The sequence below is a fragment of the Ursus americanus genome, chromosome 18 (assembly GCF_024610735.1).
Source record: "Ursus americanus isolate L20-20 chromosome 18, mUrsAme1.1.p, whole genome shotgun sequence".
Taxonomy (NCBI): Eukaryota; Metazoa; Chordata; class Mammalia; order Carnivora; family Ursidae; genus Ursus; species Ursus americanus.
In genome coordinates, this window is record NC_142144.1 from 3,529,495 (window position 1) to 3,550,197 (window position 20,703).

The 20,703-nt window shown below is 59.4% G+C and overlaps 3 protein-coding genes across 4 annotated transcripts in view; 1 reads left to right on the forward strand and 2 right to left on the reverse strand.

Moving 5' to 3' along the window:
* Positions 1-2,286, reverse strand: part of STKLD1 (serine/threonine kinase like domain containing 1) — a 20,848-nt gene extending 18,562 nt beyond the window's left edge. The window contains exons 1-2 of the mRNA XM_087869228.1: positions 2,064-2,286; positions 293-379 (exon numbers count right to left, since the gene is read on the reverse strand). Of these exons, the coding sequence (XP_087725354.1) occupies positions 293-379; positions 2,064-2,078 (102 nt within the window). The 5' untranslated portion in view covers positions 2,079-2,286. The remainder of the gene's footprint in view (positions 1-292; positions 380-2,063) is intronic.
* Positions 2,287-2,517: 231 nt separating this feature from the next.
* Positions 2,518-16,145, forward strand: SURF4 (surfeit 4). Its single transcript, XM_045770982.2, has 6 exons — positions 2,518-2,707; positions 10,728-10,914; positions 11,583-11,659; positions 12,273-12,316; positions 12,769-12,955; positions 13,742-16,145. Exons 1-6 carry the CDS (start codon positions 2,660-2,662, stop codon positions 14,006-14,008), a joined length of 810 nt encoding a protein of 269 aa, XP_045626938.1. The 5' UTR covers positions 2,518-2,659; the 3' UTR covers positions 14,009-16,145.
* Positions 14,248-20,693, reverse strand: SURF2 (surfeit 2). Of its 2 annotated transcripts, none has more exons than XM_045770984.2 (6): positions 20,551-20,693; positions 20,310-20,464; positions 19,529-19,632; positions 17,447-17,635; positions 17,066-17,232; positions 14,248-16,588 (listed from the first exon to the last, which is right to left on the reverse strand). In XM_045770984.2, exons 1-6 carry the CDS (start codon positions 20,626-20,628, stop codon positions 16,508-16,510), a joined length of 774 nt encoding a protein of 257 aa, XP_045626940.1. In that variant the 5' UTR covers positions 20,629-20,693; the 3' UTR covers positions 14,248-16,507. The 2 variants fall into 2 exon arrangements, with proteins under 2 accessions (XP_045626940.1, XP_045626939.1); XM_045770983.2 differs by having other exon boundaries at positions 14,248-16,591.
* Between the last annotated feature and the right edge of the window lie 10 nt (positions 20,694-20,703).

Here is a 20,703-nt window from a genome sequence, read left to right on the forward strand (position 1 = left end):
CGGGAGAGTGAATGAGATGAGACCGGCAGGAAGCGCGTGCTGAATAAACAGTAGGTGTGGCTACCGTGGTTGTTGAAGTAAAAACGAACACCTTCCTACTCCAGCCAGGCGAGAGAGCCAGGTGTGCAGGGAAGCCCGAGGAGCCTCAGGCCACCCCAAGTCACTCTCGACTGGATCTGCCTCTGTGACTGCCGCTAGAGAGGAACCGCTGCCACATCGGGAAGCCCTTCTCTGACACAGGGATGCCGAGCGGATGTCTGGGGGAACCACCCACACGGGAGCCCCCTCTTACCTGCTTTATCACGTGCTTGACTTTGTTTTCTGTTTCCTCCACCACCAGGTTCACCCCCAAGGCCCCAGGACTCATCTGGCCCAAAATCTACCAGCAAGAGAAAGAGAAGCTTTCAGGAAATGCACGTGACTTTGCACTTTTCAAAGTATGCTCAGCCCCATCGCCTCTCCTGCCGCAACTTCTCCTGCAGGATGGAAGAGTGAGTGTCTCCACCACGTTTTGCAGAGAAGGAAATGCCCAGAACGCTGAGGAACCTGAGCCTATCTCTCTGGGGCCAATTCTGGAGCTCTTTCCATCACCCTATACCGCTTCTCCAACGTGCAGCAGGGACCCGTGGGCATCCAAGAGCTGGCACCCCCCTGGAGCAGAGCTTTATTCACTGTCTCTAGCCACTTATTATCCCAGCTTCCAACACCCACCTCCGAACTGAGCATCCAAACCAAAAAACTAACTGGCCCCTAATTGGTGCATAGTCACAGCCACGTGTGGCCTGGCCCTGTGCCAAGCACTCTACAGCCACCACCTGTGAGCAGCACTATTGCTATCTCCATGTTCACACCGGACGAAACTGAGGCACACGGCTCAAGGTCCTTGTGTCTGAGGCTAGAGTGCTAATAAGCGAGCTGGCCTGGATGGGACTAGAACTCTGGGGTCTGACTTCGCAGCCTGTGGTTTGAAGCAAACCTGCAGAGACAGGGCTCTCATGTCAGAACTCTGTGCAGGGAGGCCAAGGGCCACGGGGTGGGGCGGATGCTGGGATTACATCTGTTAGAGGATGGAAAAGGCCTGGCAAGGCACAGAGGAGTGGATGCAGGAGATGGAATCCTGAGTCTAGGGACTCTCAGAGTCCAGGCAAGTCTTAGATTCTGTAATCCAGCCCCTGTGGGTGGCCTGAATCCTGCTTTGGGAATCTGGGGACAACATCTGGAGCAGCTTATGCCAGTCTAAGAATGCACATGCCTAGGCCCTCTTCAGTGGCCGGTTAAACAGTAAAACACACTCATATCTCAGATGGAGTCTATTGTTTTTTCCTGAAAAAGTAACGTTGCCTTTAAAATTCTCTGGCCCCCAGAAACTCATCTCCTTTACCACTGGCTGACTCCCCAGCTGTCCTCCCACACAAACAGAGTTCTCTCAAAGTGAGAAAAATCTAACTTACAAATTGTTTTCCAATTAATGACATCTTTACAAAGACTGAATCTAACATTTAACAAAGTTGACATATTATGTATAGAAGCAGTTAATTAAACATTCATTCATTTTTATTTTGCAGATTTCCTTTTGTTTTGTGATTTTTTCATGTCTTACACATTTTCACAAGCTCTGGAAAAGGCCCAAGTCCTCCTACCTGGGACTAGTGATGGCCTGTATTAGGAGTTTGGGGGGCTCCTGATTCTGAATTTTGGACGCTTTAGGGTGTCCTGTCTTCATGGGCCCAAGGAGAGGTGGAGGAGGGAGAGGTGGAGCTCTCTTCCATCAAGTATTCAGACAGTCCTTCATTTCATCCATCCTTTTAGAGAGGGGGGTAAACTGAGGCCCGGAGAGGCAAAGGACACCCGGAGGTCACCTATGGAGGTACCAGAGGTCACCCTACGCCCTGGAGGCAGACCCTGGCCTGGGGTGGCACCTGGCCATTGGCCATCTCTCCGGGGGCTGTGACCGGTAAACCAGTAGGCGGTTGGGGAGATGGCAGGAGGTCCAGGTCCCTGGCTCGCCCCAAACCGGCGGGTTCTCGTCACCCCTGCCTCCCCACCAGGGAACAACTTGGCACCTGGTACTTCTCCATAGTGTCTCCAGGGGAGACTCCCAGTCTCCTCTCCCTCGGCAGGGGCAGGGCGCTAGGGGTGCGCCCCTAGCCCTAGCCCGCGCGCTGGTCCTCGACTGAGCATGCTCAGTAGAGGCGACCTCCGGGCGAGCACCCCATCCCCCACCCCGGGGGCGACCGTCAGCCCCAGGTGTGTCCGCAGGGGCTCCTGCACGCGCCTCCAGCGGGATGGCCCTCCTGGCCCGGTGGCCTCAAAGCGCGCCACGGGCGGGGCCTGAGGGTGGTGGGCGGGGCCTGAGAGCGCGGCGGGCGGGGCCGGGCGGGGCCGGGCGGGGCGGGCGAGGCTGGAGCGCGGCGGGCGGAGCCTCGAGCGCGGCGGGCGGAGCGGCTGCGGGCGGCGCGCGGCCCCTTTAAGGCGCGGCCGGGGCGGGCCCGGCGGCGCGGCCCCTTTAAGGCTTGGCCTACGTGGCAGCCGCTGGAGCCGCGGACGAGGAGCGAGGCCGGCCGCCGGGCACTTCCTGTGGAGGCCGCAGCGGGCGCGGGCGCCGACGGGCCGAGCGCCGAGCGAGCGAGCTGAGCGAGTCGAGCCTCCCGCCGCCGCCATGGGCCAGAACGACCTGATGGGCACGGCCGAGGACTTCGCCGACCAGGTGCGGCCTGCAGCCCGGCCGGGCCTCCCGCCCCGGCCCCCGTCCGGAGCCCCTCTCCCGCGGGGCCCCCCGACCCCGGCTCCCCGCCCTCCCCCCCTCCCCGGGCCCCGAGCCCTCAGCCGCCCCCACAGCCGGCCCCAGACCCCGGAGGGCTGCCCCGAGGTCTAGGCCGTGTCCCCACTCCCCGCCCCCCCCGCCCCAGCCAGAGGATCGCGCCCCCTCCCCCAACCAGGGCATTCCCTCCTGGGCTCGTCGCACTTCCCGACCCGGGGCTCCCCCAGACCGGCCTCCGGGCCCGGCCTGCCCTTGTCACCGCCTCCCCACCAGGGCTCTGGGTGTGTTCTCGGGCCCGTGCTTCGGCACCCAGGTGGGTGAGTCGTGCCCCCCGAACCTGGTCTGGGCGCTCCCAGGAGAGGGGTGTTGAGGGGCTGCCTCGTCCCCTCCTGAGAAAGGATCCTGGGGCCTGGGGTCCTGGGGGGCGCCGCTGGTTTGGGCCAAGTCTGGCAACCGGGGAGCGTCCTCTCCCTTTTGAACTGTCGGGGTGGTCCCTGCACGCTTCTCCTTCACTGGCACTCTCAGGGGGCGGGGTGGGGAGCTCTGATCCTGAACAGGGGTTGGTCAGCCTGGAGGCCTGGGGGTCCTCCCAGAGGAAAGGGGGCGCCCTGGTATGTACCCCAGCTACAGAGAGCCACAGCACTTTTTTCTTTGCTCTTCCCCAGATGTGTTGGACTCATGGGGTCCCTCTGACCCTCCCAGCATTTTCCCTCCCTGTTTGGACTCTGCCCTGGGACTGAATTGAATGGGTATCTATCTGTACACAAACCTGGGAGGAGGGGAAACCTATCTTCCTGGGGTTGTTTTTTTTCCCCTTCCAGAGTGTACAGGTGGCATTCTGAGCAACAGGGAGGCTGAAGCAGGCATTTGACTCAAACCGGATGGGCAGAATCAGACCCTAGAAAGGGGAGAGGACGGAGCTTCCACCCTTTCTTGATTAAGCTTTTGATTATTTAGAGTCCCTTTTCCTTGTAAAAGTATCCTGTTATGTTTGCGGGTTAGCAGCCTTATCCCTGCAAGGCAAACCCGGGTCAGGCCCAATTGCCATTTCGTTCCTTAGTTCACTTAACGTGCTTGTGGTTTTGCCAGAGTTAACAGTAGTGAGGTTAAGTTTTTAATTTTTATGGAGGTAGTATTGAGTAATCAAACTCTGAAGCTTAGGTTTATTGGAAGGCTTGTATGCGTTTGTGTGATTTTAAGAAAGATAAATGAGTGTTTTCTGATCAGGTACGGGTGAGCAAGATTTTCCACTGTTCCCCTCGAGGGGTGAATCTTCCTAGTGTGGTCTGCTCATTGGACTCTCATTCCACCACTTTCCTGTGAGCTGGTATTTTAAAACCAGTTTGGGGGCGAAGAAGTGTATCAACGTGAAGAAATAGTTTTTCCTGAGGTTACGGTTCTGTGTTTACAGACACAGTTTAAAAATTGTATCCTTCACAAAAACGGTTCATACCGAGAGCTCTCAAGGACCAAGTAGGCCTTCCTTCCCTGTCAGTTTTCATTGACATGGTTTTAGTGACCCGATTTCAGTAGCAGCTCCCGAAGAAGATGGCTCCTTTCAGCCGAGGGGACTGTGAGAGCTCTGTACGCTCACTCTTCAGTCCGGAGAACCCTGATTTTGCAAGTGGATTTCATAACCAAATCTAGCTAAAATGTCTCTAACCCAGCTACTGCCAACGATCAAATGATAAACTTTCCCACAGGAAAAAAACAAAAACAAAACAAAACAAAAACCACGGACTTCAAAATCTTTTTATGTAATGTTTTCTTTTTCTCCATGCATTTTGTTTTAAATGAAAGAAGCAGAATCTTGGAACCGGAAAGGCCTTTGAGGGGGACGCAGGGCCTGCTTGCACCAAGTTACTGCTGGGAATGAAGGCAGGGCCTGCTGGGGCTTCTAGACTGGCCTGGGGCCTAGCCCTGGGGGCAAACCTAGACTCCAACCTCGCCTCGAGGCTGGTGCCACATAGGACAGGCTTCTGAGGCCTGGTGTTCTTCTGGCACAAAAGGAGGGAAAAGGACCGTCCTTGTTAAAGGGCACGCAGCGTGGCCCGGCGCTGTGTCTGTCAGGCAGTGAGGGCTCCCGCTGTTGGCTTATCAGTGCCAGGGCCCACCTGGGTGGTGGCAGCAGATGTCCAAAGACACCTCCATGCCCCCTTGTGGGTGATTGGGGGGGGCAGTGGCCCTCGTGCTCTTCAAAACCAGTCGGGAGCCTCTTCTCCCACAGGCCGGCTCGACGCAGGAGAATGTGGGCAGATCAGAGCGCAGAGCCAAAGTGACGGCTTCCCGTGGACAAAATCTGGCCAAGCTGCGGCAGTGTTTTTGTTTTTAACACTTATCCACATAATATTAAACCAAAGCTGCCAGTGATAAAGGTGCTGGGAGTCCAGGCTTTTAAAATGAAAATGATTTCGTTTGAAAGCAATGGGAAAATGTCAAAGTCCCTGAGCAGGTAACATGACATACCCATTTTTTTCAAACCCTGTCTTGAGGAAACAAAAGCAAAAATCAAGTGAGGATTTGGCCAGAAGGTCTGGGTTGCTGAGAGGGAACCTAGAAAGGCCTGTGTTTCCCCCAGTCATTACGACGGGAATCCTGAGATGCTAACTCTGGGCCAGGTCCTCCATTCTTGGTGCTGTGTTACCCCCGGGAGCGTGTGAGGCTGGCCACAGTGTCTCCGTCTTCAGCTGCGGGGAGGGTTGTCCTTCATGACACGCGGTGGGGGGGCTGAAGTTAGGAGTCGGAAGGCGGGGCTCCTTGCCTCTTGGCTGTCCCGCACCCTTTCCTTCGGGCCTGCAGGGGTGAGAGCACAGGGTCAGCTGTCGGGTTGGTTCTGGCTGGCAGGCTCGTGCGGAGCTGCATCCCGGGCGTCAGGCTCCTTGCCCTGGGCGGCCAGGGACAGTGTCCTGCTCCCAGGAAGCCAGGCGCTAGAGAAAATGCTGAGCGTGCCCTATGTAGAAGCTGGGCATTCGGAAGCCATCTGAGATCAGGTTGGAAGGAGCCAGAGACCAATGAACCAGCGATCCAAAATTATGTCTGTGTCTTGCAGCTGGCGCTCGCGGCCATTCAGCAAAACGCAACCCGCGAGCACATCTACACCGTAAACAGGAGTATTAGCACCTAATGGGTTCGGCCTGACAGCTTATTGCCAAGGTGACAGGGAAGCTGAATGGGGCCTTGCTCTCCAGTGGGGCCTTTGGTGTTTACCTGTCTTTGGCATGACAGAGCCACTCCTGGGAGCTCCGACCCCCAGGAGCCCCCCTTGGCCTCTGGTCAAGCGTTGGGTAGCTAGGATGGGCCCGACAGAACCGTGCTGGGGCGTACGCAGGGCACAGGTGTTACCGCTCTGGGTTAACTGTGGATGGCCGATGGGTGTGAGTAGGGCTCTGGGGACAGTGATGGGTTCTGAGCACCGTTTTCCTCTTGTTCCTGTGCCCTGTGCCCCCCTCCCTCCCGGGGCTTCCTGCCTTGCGCCATCAGGAGTGAGGGGAGAGGGCAGGGAGGGCTCATTCTTCCCTGCTTGCCCGTCTTAGGAGGTTAAGAAAAGCCACCCTACCTCTTCTGGGGAGCGGGGTGGAGACATGGGGGGACTGTGGTTAGCGAGTCTTCTGGAAAGTGAGGCGCAGCTCAGTTCTCTTCCATGTGACCTGTTGCCGCTCTCCTATGGTTAGGCTCTTGGTCACATGGGGTTTTGGTACAGAAAGGCAGGCCATCTCCAGGGCCTGCTGACACTTGTTCCTGTGCCTGGAGGTGCAGCGGGAACCCACAGAGGAGCACTCCGGGAGACATGCTGGGGGAGCTCTGGGGTCATGGTGGATGCACACGTGTGAGTCACTGAACTCTTGCTTCAGCTCTGACTCAGCCTGATGGGAGGGAAGTCACCCGACCACAAGGTCTCATTATCTGGGACGTGTGGGCTTGAGGTGGCCCTCGAGAAGGGCAGCCCCAGTGCCTGGAGATCGAAGGTCTGACTCCCCTTTTGCACTTCCTCAGAGTTCTCCACCAAGAACTGCACACTGTTTCCCTCCGGTCCTTTCCGTCCTGAATACTCTGAGAAAGTAGGGTTCTCTGTGTTGCACGGGGGCTGCAGGGGGCTGTGGGACGTGATCACTGTGTTCTCAGAGTTATGTCATGGGTGGGGTTTCTGGAATCCCCTCCAGAATAGTAACCAGTCGTAAATAAATCCCAGCTTTCCATATTGCCTAAGTCCCTCAGATGCTGCCACTGCTTATGGACTGCATCATGTGTGACTGCAAGGTTCTTGGAGATGCCTGTGAAAAGCCAGCCCCACAGAGACTGGCTGTCCTGTCCTACAGTCCGTCCCTGCTCGGTGTCTGCCTCCAGCTCTCCTGCCACGATTCTCTTCCTTCCACGCGCGGCAGTGGCCGGTCTCGGTGTCTCGGTGTCCACAGTGGGCAGCACCGGCCTGCAGGGCCCGTTGGTTGCTGGATGCCGGTGCTGCACGCGCACCAGACAGGGGCCACTCTGGGCTCTTGGGTGCTGCCAGCATGCCCGACTCGGGCTCCTCCCTGCGGTGTCAAGGGGGATGCTGTCCACAGATGCATGATGTGGATTCAGTGGCCAAGTCTGAACTATTGTGACCAACATGCATTCAGGGAATCTGTAAAATTGGGTCTGGCCTCATGTTTGTTTATTTATTTTTTAAACCGTTTTTTAAAAAAGATTTTTTTTTAAAAGATTTATTTTATTTATTTGACAGCCAGCGAGAGAGGGAACAGAAGCAGGGGGAGTGGGAGAGGAAGAAGCAGGCTCCCAGCAGAAGAGCCTGACGTGGGGCTCAATCCCAGAACTTCGGGATCACGCCCTGAGCCGAAGGCAGATGCTTAACGACTGAACCACGCAGGCGCCCCGTTAAAAAAGATTTTTATTTATTTATTTGACAGAGCACAAGCAGGGGGAGCGGCAGGCAGAGGGAGAAGTGGGTTCCCTGCTGAGCAGGGAGCCTGACTCGGGGCTCCACTCCATCGCAGAACCCTGGGGTCGTGATCTGCGCCAAAGGCAGATGCTTCACCGACTGAGCCACCGAGACGCCCCTAAACATAGGTTTTCCTTCCATGCTCAGTCCGAACAGGTGATTATTAGAGGCTGGCTGGCTTTAAAAGAGGCTCTGGCGGGGCGCCGGGGGGGGCTCAGTGGGTGAAGCACCTGCCTTCGGCTCAGACCATGATTCTGGGGTCCTGGGATGGAGCCCCTCGTCGGGCTCCCTGCGCGGTAGTCTGCTTCTCCTCTCTCTGCCTGCTGCTCCCCCTGCTTGTGTGTGCGCCGTCTGTCAAAATCTTTAAGAAAAAAGGCGCGGGGGCCCTGGAGCGGCCTGACTTACAAAGTATAGTCAGCCCTAAGCCCGGACCACATCTGACTTTGAAAATCAGATATATGCTTAGTTCACAGCACAGATAACCTGAATTTTGGCATTTTTCCCCCAAGCCCAGAGCTGTCTCCTCAGCATGTCTCATGGGGAAGGGAGGAGTCTCCCGAGACATTGCTCTTTAATCCTCTTGACCCAGACGCTCAAATTAGGAGTACAGACTCCTCACGGAGGCTCGTAAACACTACCTGTGCATCTTGGGCCGTGCCGCCGAGCAGTGCGTGTGTTAATGGGGGTGCTGGACGGTGAGGGGCTCCGAACGAGGCCCAAGGGCCGGGCTTGTGTGCTCCTCCCTGGGGAGCACAGAACCACCTCTCAGCTCCAGTGCGGAGGAAGGTCACACCTCCCATGTCTGTCTGCCTGCCTTTTGGGGTCAGCCTCCCCGGGAGTCCCACCGTGGCCCCAGTCTCTGTGTCTCTACGGACAGGACTGGGAGCACTTCCACCGTTGACTGTCGCTGGGCCTTGTGAAAGCATTTGGGGGCCATGCGGCAGAAGTGGCAGGGTTGGTGGCATCCGCGGTCCCTGTCCCCCCTGTCTGATGCCGGGGTGTGTGGACACCAAGTGTCCATATGTCCTATGTGTGCTCTACGTAGACCCCAAAGTTCACAGGGGCATTCGAGGCCTCTTGTTGTAGACAAGGTTCCTTCTCCTTCCTCCTTCTCTGCTTATTCACACTGGGAAGAGTCTTAGCAACCACTGATCCAGCTGCTGTCACTTTGTCGAAGGACAGAACCGGTCCCCCGCCTCCAGAAGTGATTCGGCTTGTCCACAGCCAGTGCCCAGGCTGGCGGCGCTCACACCAAGCCTCGAGCCTCGTCTTCCCAGATGCACCTGGCTGCTTGTCTAGGCCTCTGTCTGTCTCTCACTGTGACCTCTGCCACCACTTCAGGGAGGGTCAAGGGCTGAGCAAGCGCGTGCAGAAGCGCCACCTTGGGGCTCAGTCAAGCTCAGTAGATTTGAAGAGAAAGGATAGCTGACTTGTAAGCTCTTTCTCCCCCCCTCTCCCTCCCTCCCTCCCTCCCTCCCTCCCTCCCTCCCTCCCTCCCTCCCTCCTTCCCTCCCAGGTGAGCCTGGCTGCTGTGGCCCAGGTGGAGGGGGAGGGGAGGCTCCTCTGCTGACTGAGCAAAGTTGGCCAACTGAAGGCTGATGGAAACAGCCAGAGGCTCATTGCCTGCGGCCTCAGAGATCATCAGCTGTTTCTAGAACTTGAAAGCAGCTTCTCCAAACGCCAACAATTAAGAGACAGAGACGCTCTTAGATATTAGATAGACCTTGGTTGGTGCCGATAAGGGTTCATCCGCTCTAAGAGGGGCTGTGGCATTCATTGGACCGTCCCTTTGTGGGGGCCAGACCCAAGGATGCCCTTTAGACTCTGTGCCTGACGCAGCACTCCTGTGGGTGGGTCCCAGTCTTCTGCGAGCGGCCGCTGCTGCCATGTGTCGTGGCGTTTCCCGTTGCACTTCGTTTCAAGGTTGGAAAGAGAAAGTGGCTGCCAGGACCCGAGGGACATTGGTGCCTCCATTCAGCTCGAGCATTTGTTTCCTAACCATGCCATTGTTAATGGCCCACCTCTCAGGGCAGGAGTACGTTCTGAATGTGTTTTCTCTCTCCTTGATGTTTGCCCGCGATTTTCCGAACTTGAATTCCGCTGCTGTTGACACAGTTGTCCTTCCGTTTGTTAGCGTGTCTCTGTAAGAGACGCACAGGGCTGTGGAGCCGTGAGCCGCACCGGTTCCCCGTGTGCACTCCTGGCGCCAGCACGCAGCTGCCCAGCCCACCTTCTGTCCCACACGGGCTCCCAGAGGGGCTGGGAAATGCACGCCCGGCTGCCAGAGCCTCCTCTGGCTGCTCCGAAGGTTCTGGCCAGGTGTAGACATGTGAGCTTACCATTTGGTTGATGGAGAGGCCCTCTGGGCCTGGGACCCTGCTGTCACCTAAGTGGCCTGTCATCTCAAGAGTGTGCTCAGCTCTCTTCCGTCTAGAGCGGGTCTGAGCCCCTTTGGGGGTGCTGGGCGGCCAAGGCTCAGCGTGTGTGACCAGCAGGCCAGGTCGAGTCTCAGCCCGCAGCGTCGGCTTGGTGCAGCACTGAGCGAGCCCCTCGCCCCTGTGGGGTTCAGTGTGCCCGTTTGTAGAATGAGAGGTTCTCAAGGGAGTGGGGGACACGTGGCACTGTCTGGAGGCGTTTTTAGTTGTCACAATTGGAGGGGGCTGCTAATGGCATCTGGTGGGCGGAGGCCAGGGATCCCGCTTACCACCCTTCGGTGCAGGACAGCCCACGACAGAGATGCCCGGGGCGCAGGTGGGGAGGCTGCCCCCAGTGAGCTCCTGAGAACACGTGCCGTGTGTCTTGTGTCATTCCCGCGTTTGACGACTGTCGTTGCCTCCTCCACACAGGTGCTGAGAGAACAGGGGTCACAGAAGGGCGCCCTGGTTGTTGCCCTGGGGGTCTGAGCCAGACAGGCCTGTGGCACACCCAGACCCACGGGACAGCGCGGGGAGAGGTGCTGAGGGTCCCTGCACCCGCCGGGGGTCTCGTGTCCGCCCCGCAGCTGCCTCAGCTGGTTTCTGTGGCCCACAGTTCCTCCGAGTCACGAAGCAGTACCTGCCCCACGTGGCGCGTCTCTGCCTGATCAGCACGTTCCTGGAGGACGGCGTCCGCATGTGGTTCCAGTGGGGCGAGCAGCGCGACTACATCGACACCACGTGGGGCTGCGGCTACGCGCTGGCCTCCGCCTTCGTGCTCCTCAACCTGCTCGGACAGCTGAGTGCGTGGCCCCGGAGCGCGGGCGGGGCGGGCGGGGGCCAGCGTGTCACCTGAGGGTCTCCTGGGACGACCGTCGCTCTCCCTCCCCTCCTTCCCTGGCAGCGGGTGCTCTGCGTGCTAAACACAGATGACATGGTTCCTGTTTCAAGCACCTGGAGTGGGCCATGTGGGAGATTTGGGTGGGCCGGAGGGGAGCCAGAGCGGTCAGAACCCGGGGTGTCGGGAACGGCTGAGTGGAAGGACACAGGGAAGGGAGAGCGTTAGGCCGGAATGCAGCTCCGTGGGCCTCGGGTCTTCTGCTCCTGACTGCTGTCTCCTGGTGGCAGCCCCCCTCCCTTGTACCTTGGGGGGCAGGAAAGGGGCCTGCACTCTTCCGCCTGTCCCGAAGCTCTCCACCGCAGAGTTTCTGATGGACCACCCACCCTGGAAAAGGGCCCACTCTCTGGAGCAAGGGATCCACTTTCTAGAACGGTGTTTCTGATAAGTAAGGTCCAGTTGACGCGTGTGGGGTCCATACCTCTCACTGATTCTCCTGGAAGTTGCTTTGTCCTTGGGGCGGGTGGTGGGGCTGCCGCTGCTCGGGGCTCAGGTGAGGTGGCCAGGTACCGGTGGTGTCTCTTCGCCGGGACTCGCCCACAGCCCCCTGACCCCGGCCCTTCTCCTTTCCAGCCGGCTGCGTCCTGGTGTTGAGCAGGAACTTCGTGCAGTACGCCTGCTTCGGGCTCTTTGGGATCATAGCGCTGCAGGTACACAGGGCGCGAGGTCCGGTCTCCCTTGCGGTGGTGGGAGCAGAGCTTCTGCAAAAAGGCGTTTTTGGGGATTCAGCTTCACTCCCCCCCTTGAGCCCTCGGCCTCTGCCTGGACCTTCTCTTCTCTTCTGAGAAATCACTGGATTTTCCTCAGAGCAAGCTCAGGGGGGCTGGAGAGGAGGGTGCCCCGAGGAAGTGCCACGCGCTGGGTACCCACGTTTTTGCCACCTTCCCGAGTTTCCTTTGACGGGGACAAGTCACAAGGTTGGCTACAGCCGGGACATTACCTTATCAGTTTACCTCCTAAACAACGCCCAGCTAGCCCCGTGAGCTGTGTAAGTCCTAGCCCGTGAACCCGGATCGGGCCGTCAGCTGCGGGGCTCCAGCCCTCCCCGGGCACAGCTCGGGCGAGCAGGCGCTTGTGAAGCAGGCCCGGGCTGGTCAGCACGCCCTGAGAAATGCCGAGCCAGGCTGTTGAACGTGGAGCCGTCCTGGGGTCCCGCCCTCACACGTATATTGGAGAAACTGCCTGCTGCAGTTAAGTCTATACGAGTCCGAGTGGGTTCGGAAACGCCGAGGCTCCAGTGTCTGTCTTCTCTCTTCCCTGCAGACCATTGCTTACAGCATCCTGTGGGACTTGAAGTTTCTGATGAGGTACGTGTGCTCTGCACGGTGAGCCTCCTTGCCGCGTCTCTAGACTCAGCACTAGCTGTTGGAGGGAGCGTGCTTGGAGTCCGTACCGGGTGCTGGCAGACTCCCCTCCCCACCCTGACCCTGAGCCCAGGGCAGACGACGCCGTGTCTCCCAGCCCCGTGTTCACGAGGGAGACAAGGAGGGCCAGCCGGACTGTACCTGGTCACAGGGCTGGTCGACAGTCGAGCCGGGGCTAGGACGGGGCCCCAGGGGGTTTGGGCTCCTGTCACTGTTCGGCAGAACAGACACTTCTGTCTTCAGCCGTGGAAGGCCGTCACCCAGCTGGTCCTGCTTGGTTTGGAGAGAGGGACCTAAGGGTTTTTCCTGTGCTCCCGCCAGGGTCTCCTGACCTGGTCTGAGGGGCACGTGTAGTGTCTGATGAGCCTGTGACTCGCCTGGCGTGTCGTTCTCAGGAATCTGGCCCTGGGAGGAGGCTTGTTGCTGCTCCTCGCGGAGTCCCGCTCCGAAGGGAAGAGCATGTTCGCAGGCGTCCCCACCATGCGCGAGAGCTCCCCCAGACAGTACATGCAGCTCGGAGGCAGGGTTTTGCTGGTCTTGATGTTCATGACCCTTCTTCACTTCGACGCCAGCTTCTTCTCGGTAAGTGTTCCTGTTTGCTCAAACGGGTCAGGTCTCCTGTCCTTCGGGGAGGGGCGCTGCTCCCCACCCCCTTCCCTGGTTGTGTACTAAGCCTCGTCGAGGGGCTGCCAGAGTGATACTGGAACAAGCTGGTCAAAGGAAGCAAACCTTTGATCCCATTAAGAGGAGTAAGAACCCCTCAAGCTCTTGTGCGTGCGGAGTGGACAAACGACACCCAGGATCTTCCTGACCTTACTGGAGGACCCAGTGCCCGGTGTGCCAGCCCTCCAGGCTGCCGGCCCAGGCTCTTTACAGACTCCTACTTCTTCCCTTGCCCGCTGCTCACACCTCTAGCAGTAGTGTCCGCACCGGGTGTCGGCTAGAGCCGAAGGCTCTGTCTTGCGTCCAGGAGCTTACGGCGCACAGCTTGACAGCCCGCTGCGTGCCCTGGCCGGGGGAGGTTCCCGGGAGGGGCTCCTGGCGCCATGGAAGGGGGGGAGCCCAGTTCTAAGAAGTACTGGGGGGTATCTTGATGGCTTGCGGGCCACAGGCTCGGACCCGAGTGTGTCCTGCTAAATCACAGCCTGTTCACGGGAGGCTTTCCTTCATCCTCGCCCTGACTGGTCGTGCTTTGGAGCATTGCTCCATAGGCGCCCCCCCGCCGGTGCTCCTCACCGGGACGCGGGCCCCTGTGACATCACCCTGACAAGGGCATGTGGAACTTGCCCATTTTGAAAACAGGGTACATCTCTTCATCCCTCACTTTTTTTTCTTTTTGTGGAATTTCCTACCTTCTGACCTATACAGATCCTCCAGAACATCGTGGGCACAGCTCTGATGATTCTAGTGGCCGTCGGTTTTAAAACCAAGCTGGCTGCTTTGACTCTTGTCGTCTGGCTGTTTGCCATCAACGTGTACTTCAACGCCTTCTGGACCATTCCCGTCTATAAGCCCATGCACGACTTCCTGAAGTACGACTTCTTCCAGACCATGTCGGTGATTGGAGGCTTGCTCCTGGTGGTGGCCCTGGGCCCCGGGGGTGTCTCCATGGACGAGAAGAAGAAAGAGTGGTAACGGGCCCCTCCCCTGCCTGGCTGAGACCCGTGGCCATCGAGGACTGGTTCGGGGTGGATTCGACAAAACTGCCAGCATTCATGTATTCTCTTCCCTTCCCTCCCTTGGTAAAGGCACAGATGTTTTGAGAGTTTATTTGCAGACACCTGGAAATTGATGGCTAAATTTGCTCTGGACCCACAACCTAGTATCTGACCATCAGAGCTGGCCGGACAGACGGCAGTATCTCCCCCCCCCCCCCCCCCCCCCCCGCCAAGGCAAGGCCGCGGCTTCTCGGAGAGAGCGGCCGTTGGCTGCGGCCTCACTTCCTGTTTTGTTTCTGGTTTGCGGGCAGGGGCCTTCAGGCTGTACTGTGACCAGATACACTTGCGTATCATTCAGAGCGGTCTCCCTCTTATTATTTTTTAAGTTTCTGTTTTTAACTAAAATGAAAGGATTCAGGATGGCCCAGCCCAACATCAAACACACTGTTAAGTCCTGGTTTTAAACCGCACCCACGGCTCCGAGATGTCCCTGCCCCGCACTGTAATACTTGCGGGGCCAGTGACGGCATTTAGAGACCCAAACCCAAAGAACGCGCTGGAGGGGTGGCCGCAGCCGCGTCCAGGTGGAACTCACTCACCAGGAAGCGCCTCGGACGGGGCTGATGTTTGAGAGGGCAACCCCCTGGGAGCCTTAGAGGAGCCACGCACGAGTCCTCAGATGCCCCTAGAGCCGCAGGGACCCACACTCCGACCCTGGCCTGGCCACACGTCTGCAGGTTGGCTCCCATGTGAGGGGCGTGGGCCGAGCGGCAGCCGCGTGGGGCAGGGCAGCAACAAAGCGGGCTCTCAGACCAGTTACCTCACCCCCGACCTTTACAGAGCCTCTGCTGAAGCCGTGGGCCCAGCTCCGACCTGGCTGAGCGCCCCGCCTGGTTTTCCTTCGGCTGGAGGGAGCCTTCCCAGGCTGTGCAGCCGCGACTTCCCATCCTCACGAGGCTGTCGCTTGCTCGGATTGTCTATCTGCTATGCTGAATGCAGCCCAAATTACTTTTTACGATTTGTGATGCCTTACCGATTGGATCTTAATCCTGTATTTAAAGTTTTCTAACATTGCCTTATACTGTGTTTCTCTTCTTGGTACGAGTGCCTGCCTGTTGCTCCTCCGCTCGTTGGGCTGTAGCTAACGCCATGAGGGGAGAGTGGGACATCTCTGTGCCCCGCCCCCCCCCCCCCCGGACCCCCTCGGGAACAGGCTGACCCAGCTTGACGAGGGCTGCCTGGGGCTCGTCTCCTGGCTCATCAGTTAGATGTGCAGGCCTGAGGGTCGCCCGCGGGGATGCTGGGGGCCGGTCTCCAGCCAGGACCCACATCTACCAGCCAGATCAGCGCCAGGGGAGGGGGAACCTGCCCCACTTTTGCCTCCCAGGGCTCCTAGAACCTTACCTGGCCCTGCAGCCTGGACCCACCAGACCCGAGGGCAGTAATGGCCCACCTTTGCAAGGCCCCACCTCGTGCCTGTGCCCCAGCCCCTGCGGAGGCTCACCCCCACGTTCCTAAACCCTCGCCCACGCCCACGCACGTACCCCTCTGGCCTTTTGACCATGAAGCAATGGCTCACAGACAGAGGGCTTTTCTACTTCCCAGCACTCAGCTGCTCACCACGCAAAGGGGGGTTTCTGACTCCACGTTTCCGCCTTGGTGGGGCCATCTCTTGGTCCACCCCTTCCCCATCAGCACAGCATGACAGTCCTCTCAATGACACTCAGCCAAGTCTGTTCCTGTGACAGTTTTTGACAGGGTATGGGTCCTTTCTTCTCTGCCCTGTGCTTGCAAGACCTTTGTTGGTTTGTAGAAACAGGCTGGCCCCAGGAGGCCGAGGGGTGTGGTCAGAGGTCACCCTCCCCGCGGGAGGTGGTGCCGGCCTCCCCCCGCCCCGAGCAGGCCGGTGCCCGGGATGGGGTGGATGCCTTTGCAGGGAGGAAAGAAGAATACCATCCACCAATTGGCTTCGGCAAAACAATTTCTGAAAATTTTTTTTGCTTTATGTGGGAAATAGGTATAAATCTCATTTTATGCTGTATTTTATATCTTAGTTGTGTTTGAAAACGTTTTGATTTTTGGAAACATCAAAATAAACAATGGCGTTTGTTGTATGCAGTGTGGTCCTCTGGTGCTGTCCAGCCGGGGTGGGGCCTGGCCAGGCCTCTCCCTGGATGCCGAGTGAGCCCGACGGACTCTAGGCTTCGCTGAGGAGCACTGAGAAGCCACATCCAGACAGAACGCTTCCCTCGGGGTCCCTGCTGCTTCTTGGGGATGGGGAGTGTGCCCCTGATGCCTGTGGGACCGAACCCCAGCCCCACCTTCGGGGGCAGCAAACGCGGGTGGAGAGAGCAGGCCCTGGGACAGCCCAGCAGCTGGGAGGACACACTGCAGGTGGCTTGACGAGGAGCACGGGGTCAAGTGTCCGAAGGATTCTCGAAAGGCTTTCAACAGGTGCTCTCCCTGCAGCCGTTTATTAACAGGACTGTTTAAAAGAGCTGAAGCTCTTAGCTTTACGATGACGGCTTTTGAACTTCTTCTTCGATGAGTTCAACTGCTTCTGGAACACAAACAAAGGGTTCCAGTTCGTGAGCCTTCCCAGTCTGAGAGGAAGGGGCCCTGTGACGGGAGACAGGTTGGCTCCCCGCAGCGGCTTTCCCTCAGCTGCCGGCGGCCCAGCACCCCCGCGTCCGCAGCCTCACAAGAGACCTGGACGTCCTGGAGCCCGGCCCTGCTCAGCTACCACGGACGACGGAACCTTCGTCACTGGCTCATGGCGAAGGGCCGTGTCTGGACGCGAGTCCCCCTCGAGCTCCCTGCTGCGCTCGGCAGCCCTCTGGAGCCTGTCCGTGGAGCCTCGGACCGGGAAGCAGCCCTCCTCAGGGCAGAGCGGCCTCGGCTCCCATTTACTTATGAACGGCTAGCTTGGCATTTCGTTCGCAAAAACAAGGTTCTTTTAATATTTTTTCAAGGAAACGGAATACTACCAGCAAAGGAAGCTGCCGCCACGCGAGCGGCCCGGGGTGCCACTCACCTTCCCACGCTTGCGCACTGGCGCCCAGGCCGCTTCCAGCTCCTCTCCGTCCCCGGGGCCCTTCTCTGCCATGCGCCGTGGCTTCTCGACCTCCTCTTCTGTCAGAAAGTCATCGGTGCTGTCCCCAGGCTTAGTCCCTCCCAGGCCCTTCCTGGAGAACAACGCGGCTGGAAGGAACGGGGGCATGGGCTGTTTCAGGTCAGAGTCCCGGTCTGTGCAGGGCTGAGCAGGGAGCGGCCAGCCAGGGCCCAGGACCTGACGACATGCCGTGGGAGGGAGGGAGGGAGAGAGGCTGCAGCCCACTCGCTGCGAACTCAACACGGACCCGGCAGCCAGGATCCAAACCTGCGGGAACGGGGGTGGGGGGGCAGTCCCGCTTACGTGGGTACAGGTCTGTCATGCTGTCGTCACTGTCACTCGCAGCTGTGCCATCGTCGCTAGACGCAGGTTCCCAGAAGGCCTCTCTCAGGCGAGGCGGCCCGGCGCCGTCCATCTGGTCTTCTCCCCTCTTCCTCTTGTGCAGGAGGCAGGCAGGCACGTACTCCACACCCTGCTTCTGACACTTTTCATCTGGGAGACAGGCCAGCACGCTGCCTGGCTCTGGGTCTGCCCCGCAGCCCCCCAGTGCAGAGCCAAGCTCCACCAGGGCCCCGTACCCTACTCTGCTGGGTAAAAATTGGCTCTGTTCCTACCCAGGGAGGAAGGAGGCCAGCAGGGGTGCGGCCGTGGAGTGAGAAGATGCAGGGGTGTGCTGCGCCTCGAGCACTGAACCCCCAGCCCTAGCCCGGCTCCAGGAAGCCTCAGGTGTGCTGGCTGGCTGGGCCCCCACACTCGATGGGGGGGGCTCAGTGGGAGTTAGGCCCTTGGCCCAGAGCAGAGGCATCAGAATGGGGCCTCCACGCGGGAGCCACACTCCCGTGTACGGGATTCGGGGAGGCCTGGCAGCCAGCGCAGCGGATACAGACTCAGCCCCGACGAGGAGCAAGGTGGCACCGACAGGCCTGGCTCCTGAAACACGCCCTGTGTGGGCGTGGCTCTCCTGTCCAGTGCGGCCCCCTCAGGGAGAAGGCGACTGGGCCCTGGTCTCTGATGTCCCTGCCTGCTTCTGCCCACCTCCAAGGTCCTATCATCTGCCTCATGTCTGCCACCCACTCCGTGGTCCCACATGGCCTCCTGGTCACTGGCCCCTGCACCCGGTGTCTCCTCTCTGCATCCCCAGCCAGGCTCCCTGGCTGCCAGGCTCTGGCTCCTTCTGGCCACTGGTCCTCTGAGCCACACACTCCAGCGTCAGGATGACTCTTTTGCTCATGCAGTAACCCAGTGCTCCCTTTGCCGCCCACACCAAGCAGCCCTCAGGCTCTGTGCCTGCGCAGGATCCCCGCTTCTCAACCCTCCACACGGTGTCCTTCGCTATTGCCCTTAGGTGAAGACCAGGCCTTGTTTCTTCTTGGGGCAACAAAGCCTTCCGAGTTCTTGTCCTCATCCTGCCTGTTTCCAACCCCAACCCCCCCTGACTCTGCCCCATCTGGTCCTCCCCTACCTTCCCTTCAGGAACATTTGAGAAGAGTCTACCACTCTCGAAACCTCTGCTCCCCACACCACTCCACCTGGCTGCTTCCCTCCCTCCTGGGGCTCCTTCCGTGCTCAGGACTGGCCCTGGCCCTTCTTCTGTGGCTCCGTGGATGTCCTATCAGTGATGTCCATCATCTGAGTGCTGGCCCTGTTGTCAGTAGCCACCCTCCCTGACACACGCCGAAAGGAACGTTTCATTTTTCCACGAAGCCTGTCACCCAGATGCTGCTCTCCTAAACCACCCTACGTCTTGAGCTAGGAGTTCGGGGGTCACAGTTGATTTCTTCCTCTCCCTCGCTGCCTCACCTACCGATTCTACCCTGCGCACATCTTCCCTGCCAACACCTGCTCACCCCAGCCATGGTCACCTTCACCTGACTGCACAGCCACGGAGCGTCCCCTCTTCCACTCCTCCCCAACCCCCCACCTCAGAGCCACAATGACCGTGGCACACAAAGTGATCATGCCAGGCCATGCTTCAGTCCTTTCGATGTGTCCCCACTTCATATGGTCCTGACCTCCAAGTCCTCTGTGTTCCTGTCCCCGCCTACCTTGCTGACCCCACCTTGCATGGTGGCCGTCCTTTAGGAGTTCCTGCGGCCACATTTTTTCTGGCTCTGATCTTGTCTGAATCCTTGCCTCTACTCCACATGTCCCTAAAGTCTCAGCCCAGAAACTCAGCCTCCCCGGGGCCTCCTAGCGGCCCTTGGCACATGTCCTTCACAGCACTCGCTAGTCTGTAGTGGCCTCGGAGCCCACTGCACCACCAGCTGCCAAAGGGTGACTGAGACGCCACTTCTGCCTTCGAGGGGCACTCATCCTGGAGAAGGGCAGACATGCACTTGAACACCTGTGAAGTGAGGCGGACCATGTCCGCCCATGGCTACTTACATTCACGCAGAGCTCTCTGGTACCGCCGGCCCTGCGTGTGCCTCAGCACGTGCTCTGGGGACTTGTTGATGTGCCGCAGGGTGAGTCTGCAGAACAGCTGGTGCCTAGGGGACAGGGACACCTCCGTCGGCAGGGACATTCACGAGGATCGACATCAGCGGCTTTCCACCACGGCTGCATCTTGGAATCATCCTGAGTCTGACAGCAGAGGTCTACGAGGTGGCCCGGGCTCCAGAAGCAATTCCACTCTGCAGCTGGGGTGGAGAAGCACTGATCCAGACGGGCTGTGAGCTCTCCACCTACGTCTGGGACACAGGCCTGGCCAGCCTCAGCACTCAGCTCCCACGCCAGCGAATGCATGTGGAAGACTAGGCCTGGCAAGGCGCTGGATGAACGGGGGCACCCACCCTCGCCCTCTTTCCTTCAACCACTGTCGGCCACACACGTTCAACTACACCAAAGTTCTTAAATATGTGACACTGACCCCGTTCAGAACCTTAGGTGACAGAGCGCAAGCCCTCCAGCTCCTCTCCGAAGCAGACAGGCCCGGGTGACAAACCTCGGCCTTACAAACACCAAACAGGCACCGGGGAGGGGCCTGGCCTCCCACCCGCATGTCAAGTCGCCTATCCCACACGAAGGTGGGCGCCGGGGCCTCGAGGAGCGCGCACCCAGCGGGGAGGGGTCGGGGCTCGGAATGCACCCCCCGGGAGCGGCCCGACTCGGGACCCGGCCCCGTCCCCACTCGGGACCCTGCCTACAGTGGCCCCCGCGCACGTACGGGTTCTTGGTGCTGGGCACGATGTGCGGCTCGAACTCCGCGTAGTCGAAGGCCGGGGAGGCGCGGACCAGCCGCCGGTACTTCTTGCCGCGGGTGTAGAGCTGGAGTTCGGGCAGACGGCAGGGCAGCTCGTGGCCGGTGAGGACGCATTTCACCTGCGGGCCGGAGGGCGGGCGAGAGGGTCAGGGGGGCCCCGGGGACACCGCGCGGAGCGCGCGCCTCCCCCGCCGGCCCCGCGGACCTTGTGGGCGCCGGGCTCCAGCCGCAGACTCGGGTGCTCGCGCAGAAAAGCGCACACGTCGGCCGCTAGCTCGTCCATGGTCTGGCCGCTCGCGGAGCTGAAAGGCGGCGCCGCTCGCGCCGCGTGGGCCAGGGCGGGGCTCGGCGGCGCCCC

Bases quoted from the DNA above. Each gene is read 5' to 3' on its own strand.
- SURF4 (XM_045770982.2), top strand. From the start codon at position 2,660: ATGGGCCAGAACGACCTGATGGGCACGGCCGAGGACTTCGCCGACCAG. The intron at 11,660-12,272 runs GTACACAGGGCG...TCTTCCCTGCAG, and splicing joins TTGGGATCATAGCGCTGCAG to ACCATTGCTTACAGCATCCT. The intron at 12,317-12,768 runs GTACGTGTGCTC...TGTCGTTCTCAG, and splicing joins GACTTGAAGTTTCTGATGAG to GAATCTGGCCCTGGGAGGAG.
- SURF2 (XM_045770983.2), bottom strand. From the start codon at position 20,628: ATGGACGAGCTAGCGGCCGACGTGTGCGCTTTTCTGCGCGAGCACCCG. The intron at 19,633-20,309 runs GTACGTGCGCGG...CCTGTCCCCTAG, and splicing joins GTGCCCAGCACCAAGAACCC to GCACCAGCTGTTCTGCAGAC. The intron at 17,636-19,528 runs GTAAGTAGCCAT...CCTGTCTCCCAG, and splicing joins CCAGAGAGCTCTGCGTGAAT to ATGAAAAGTGTCAGAAGCAG.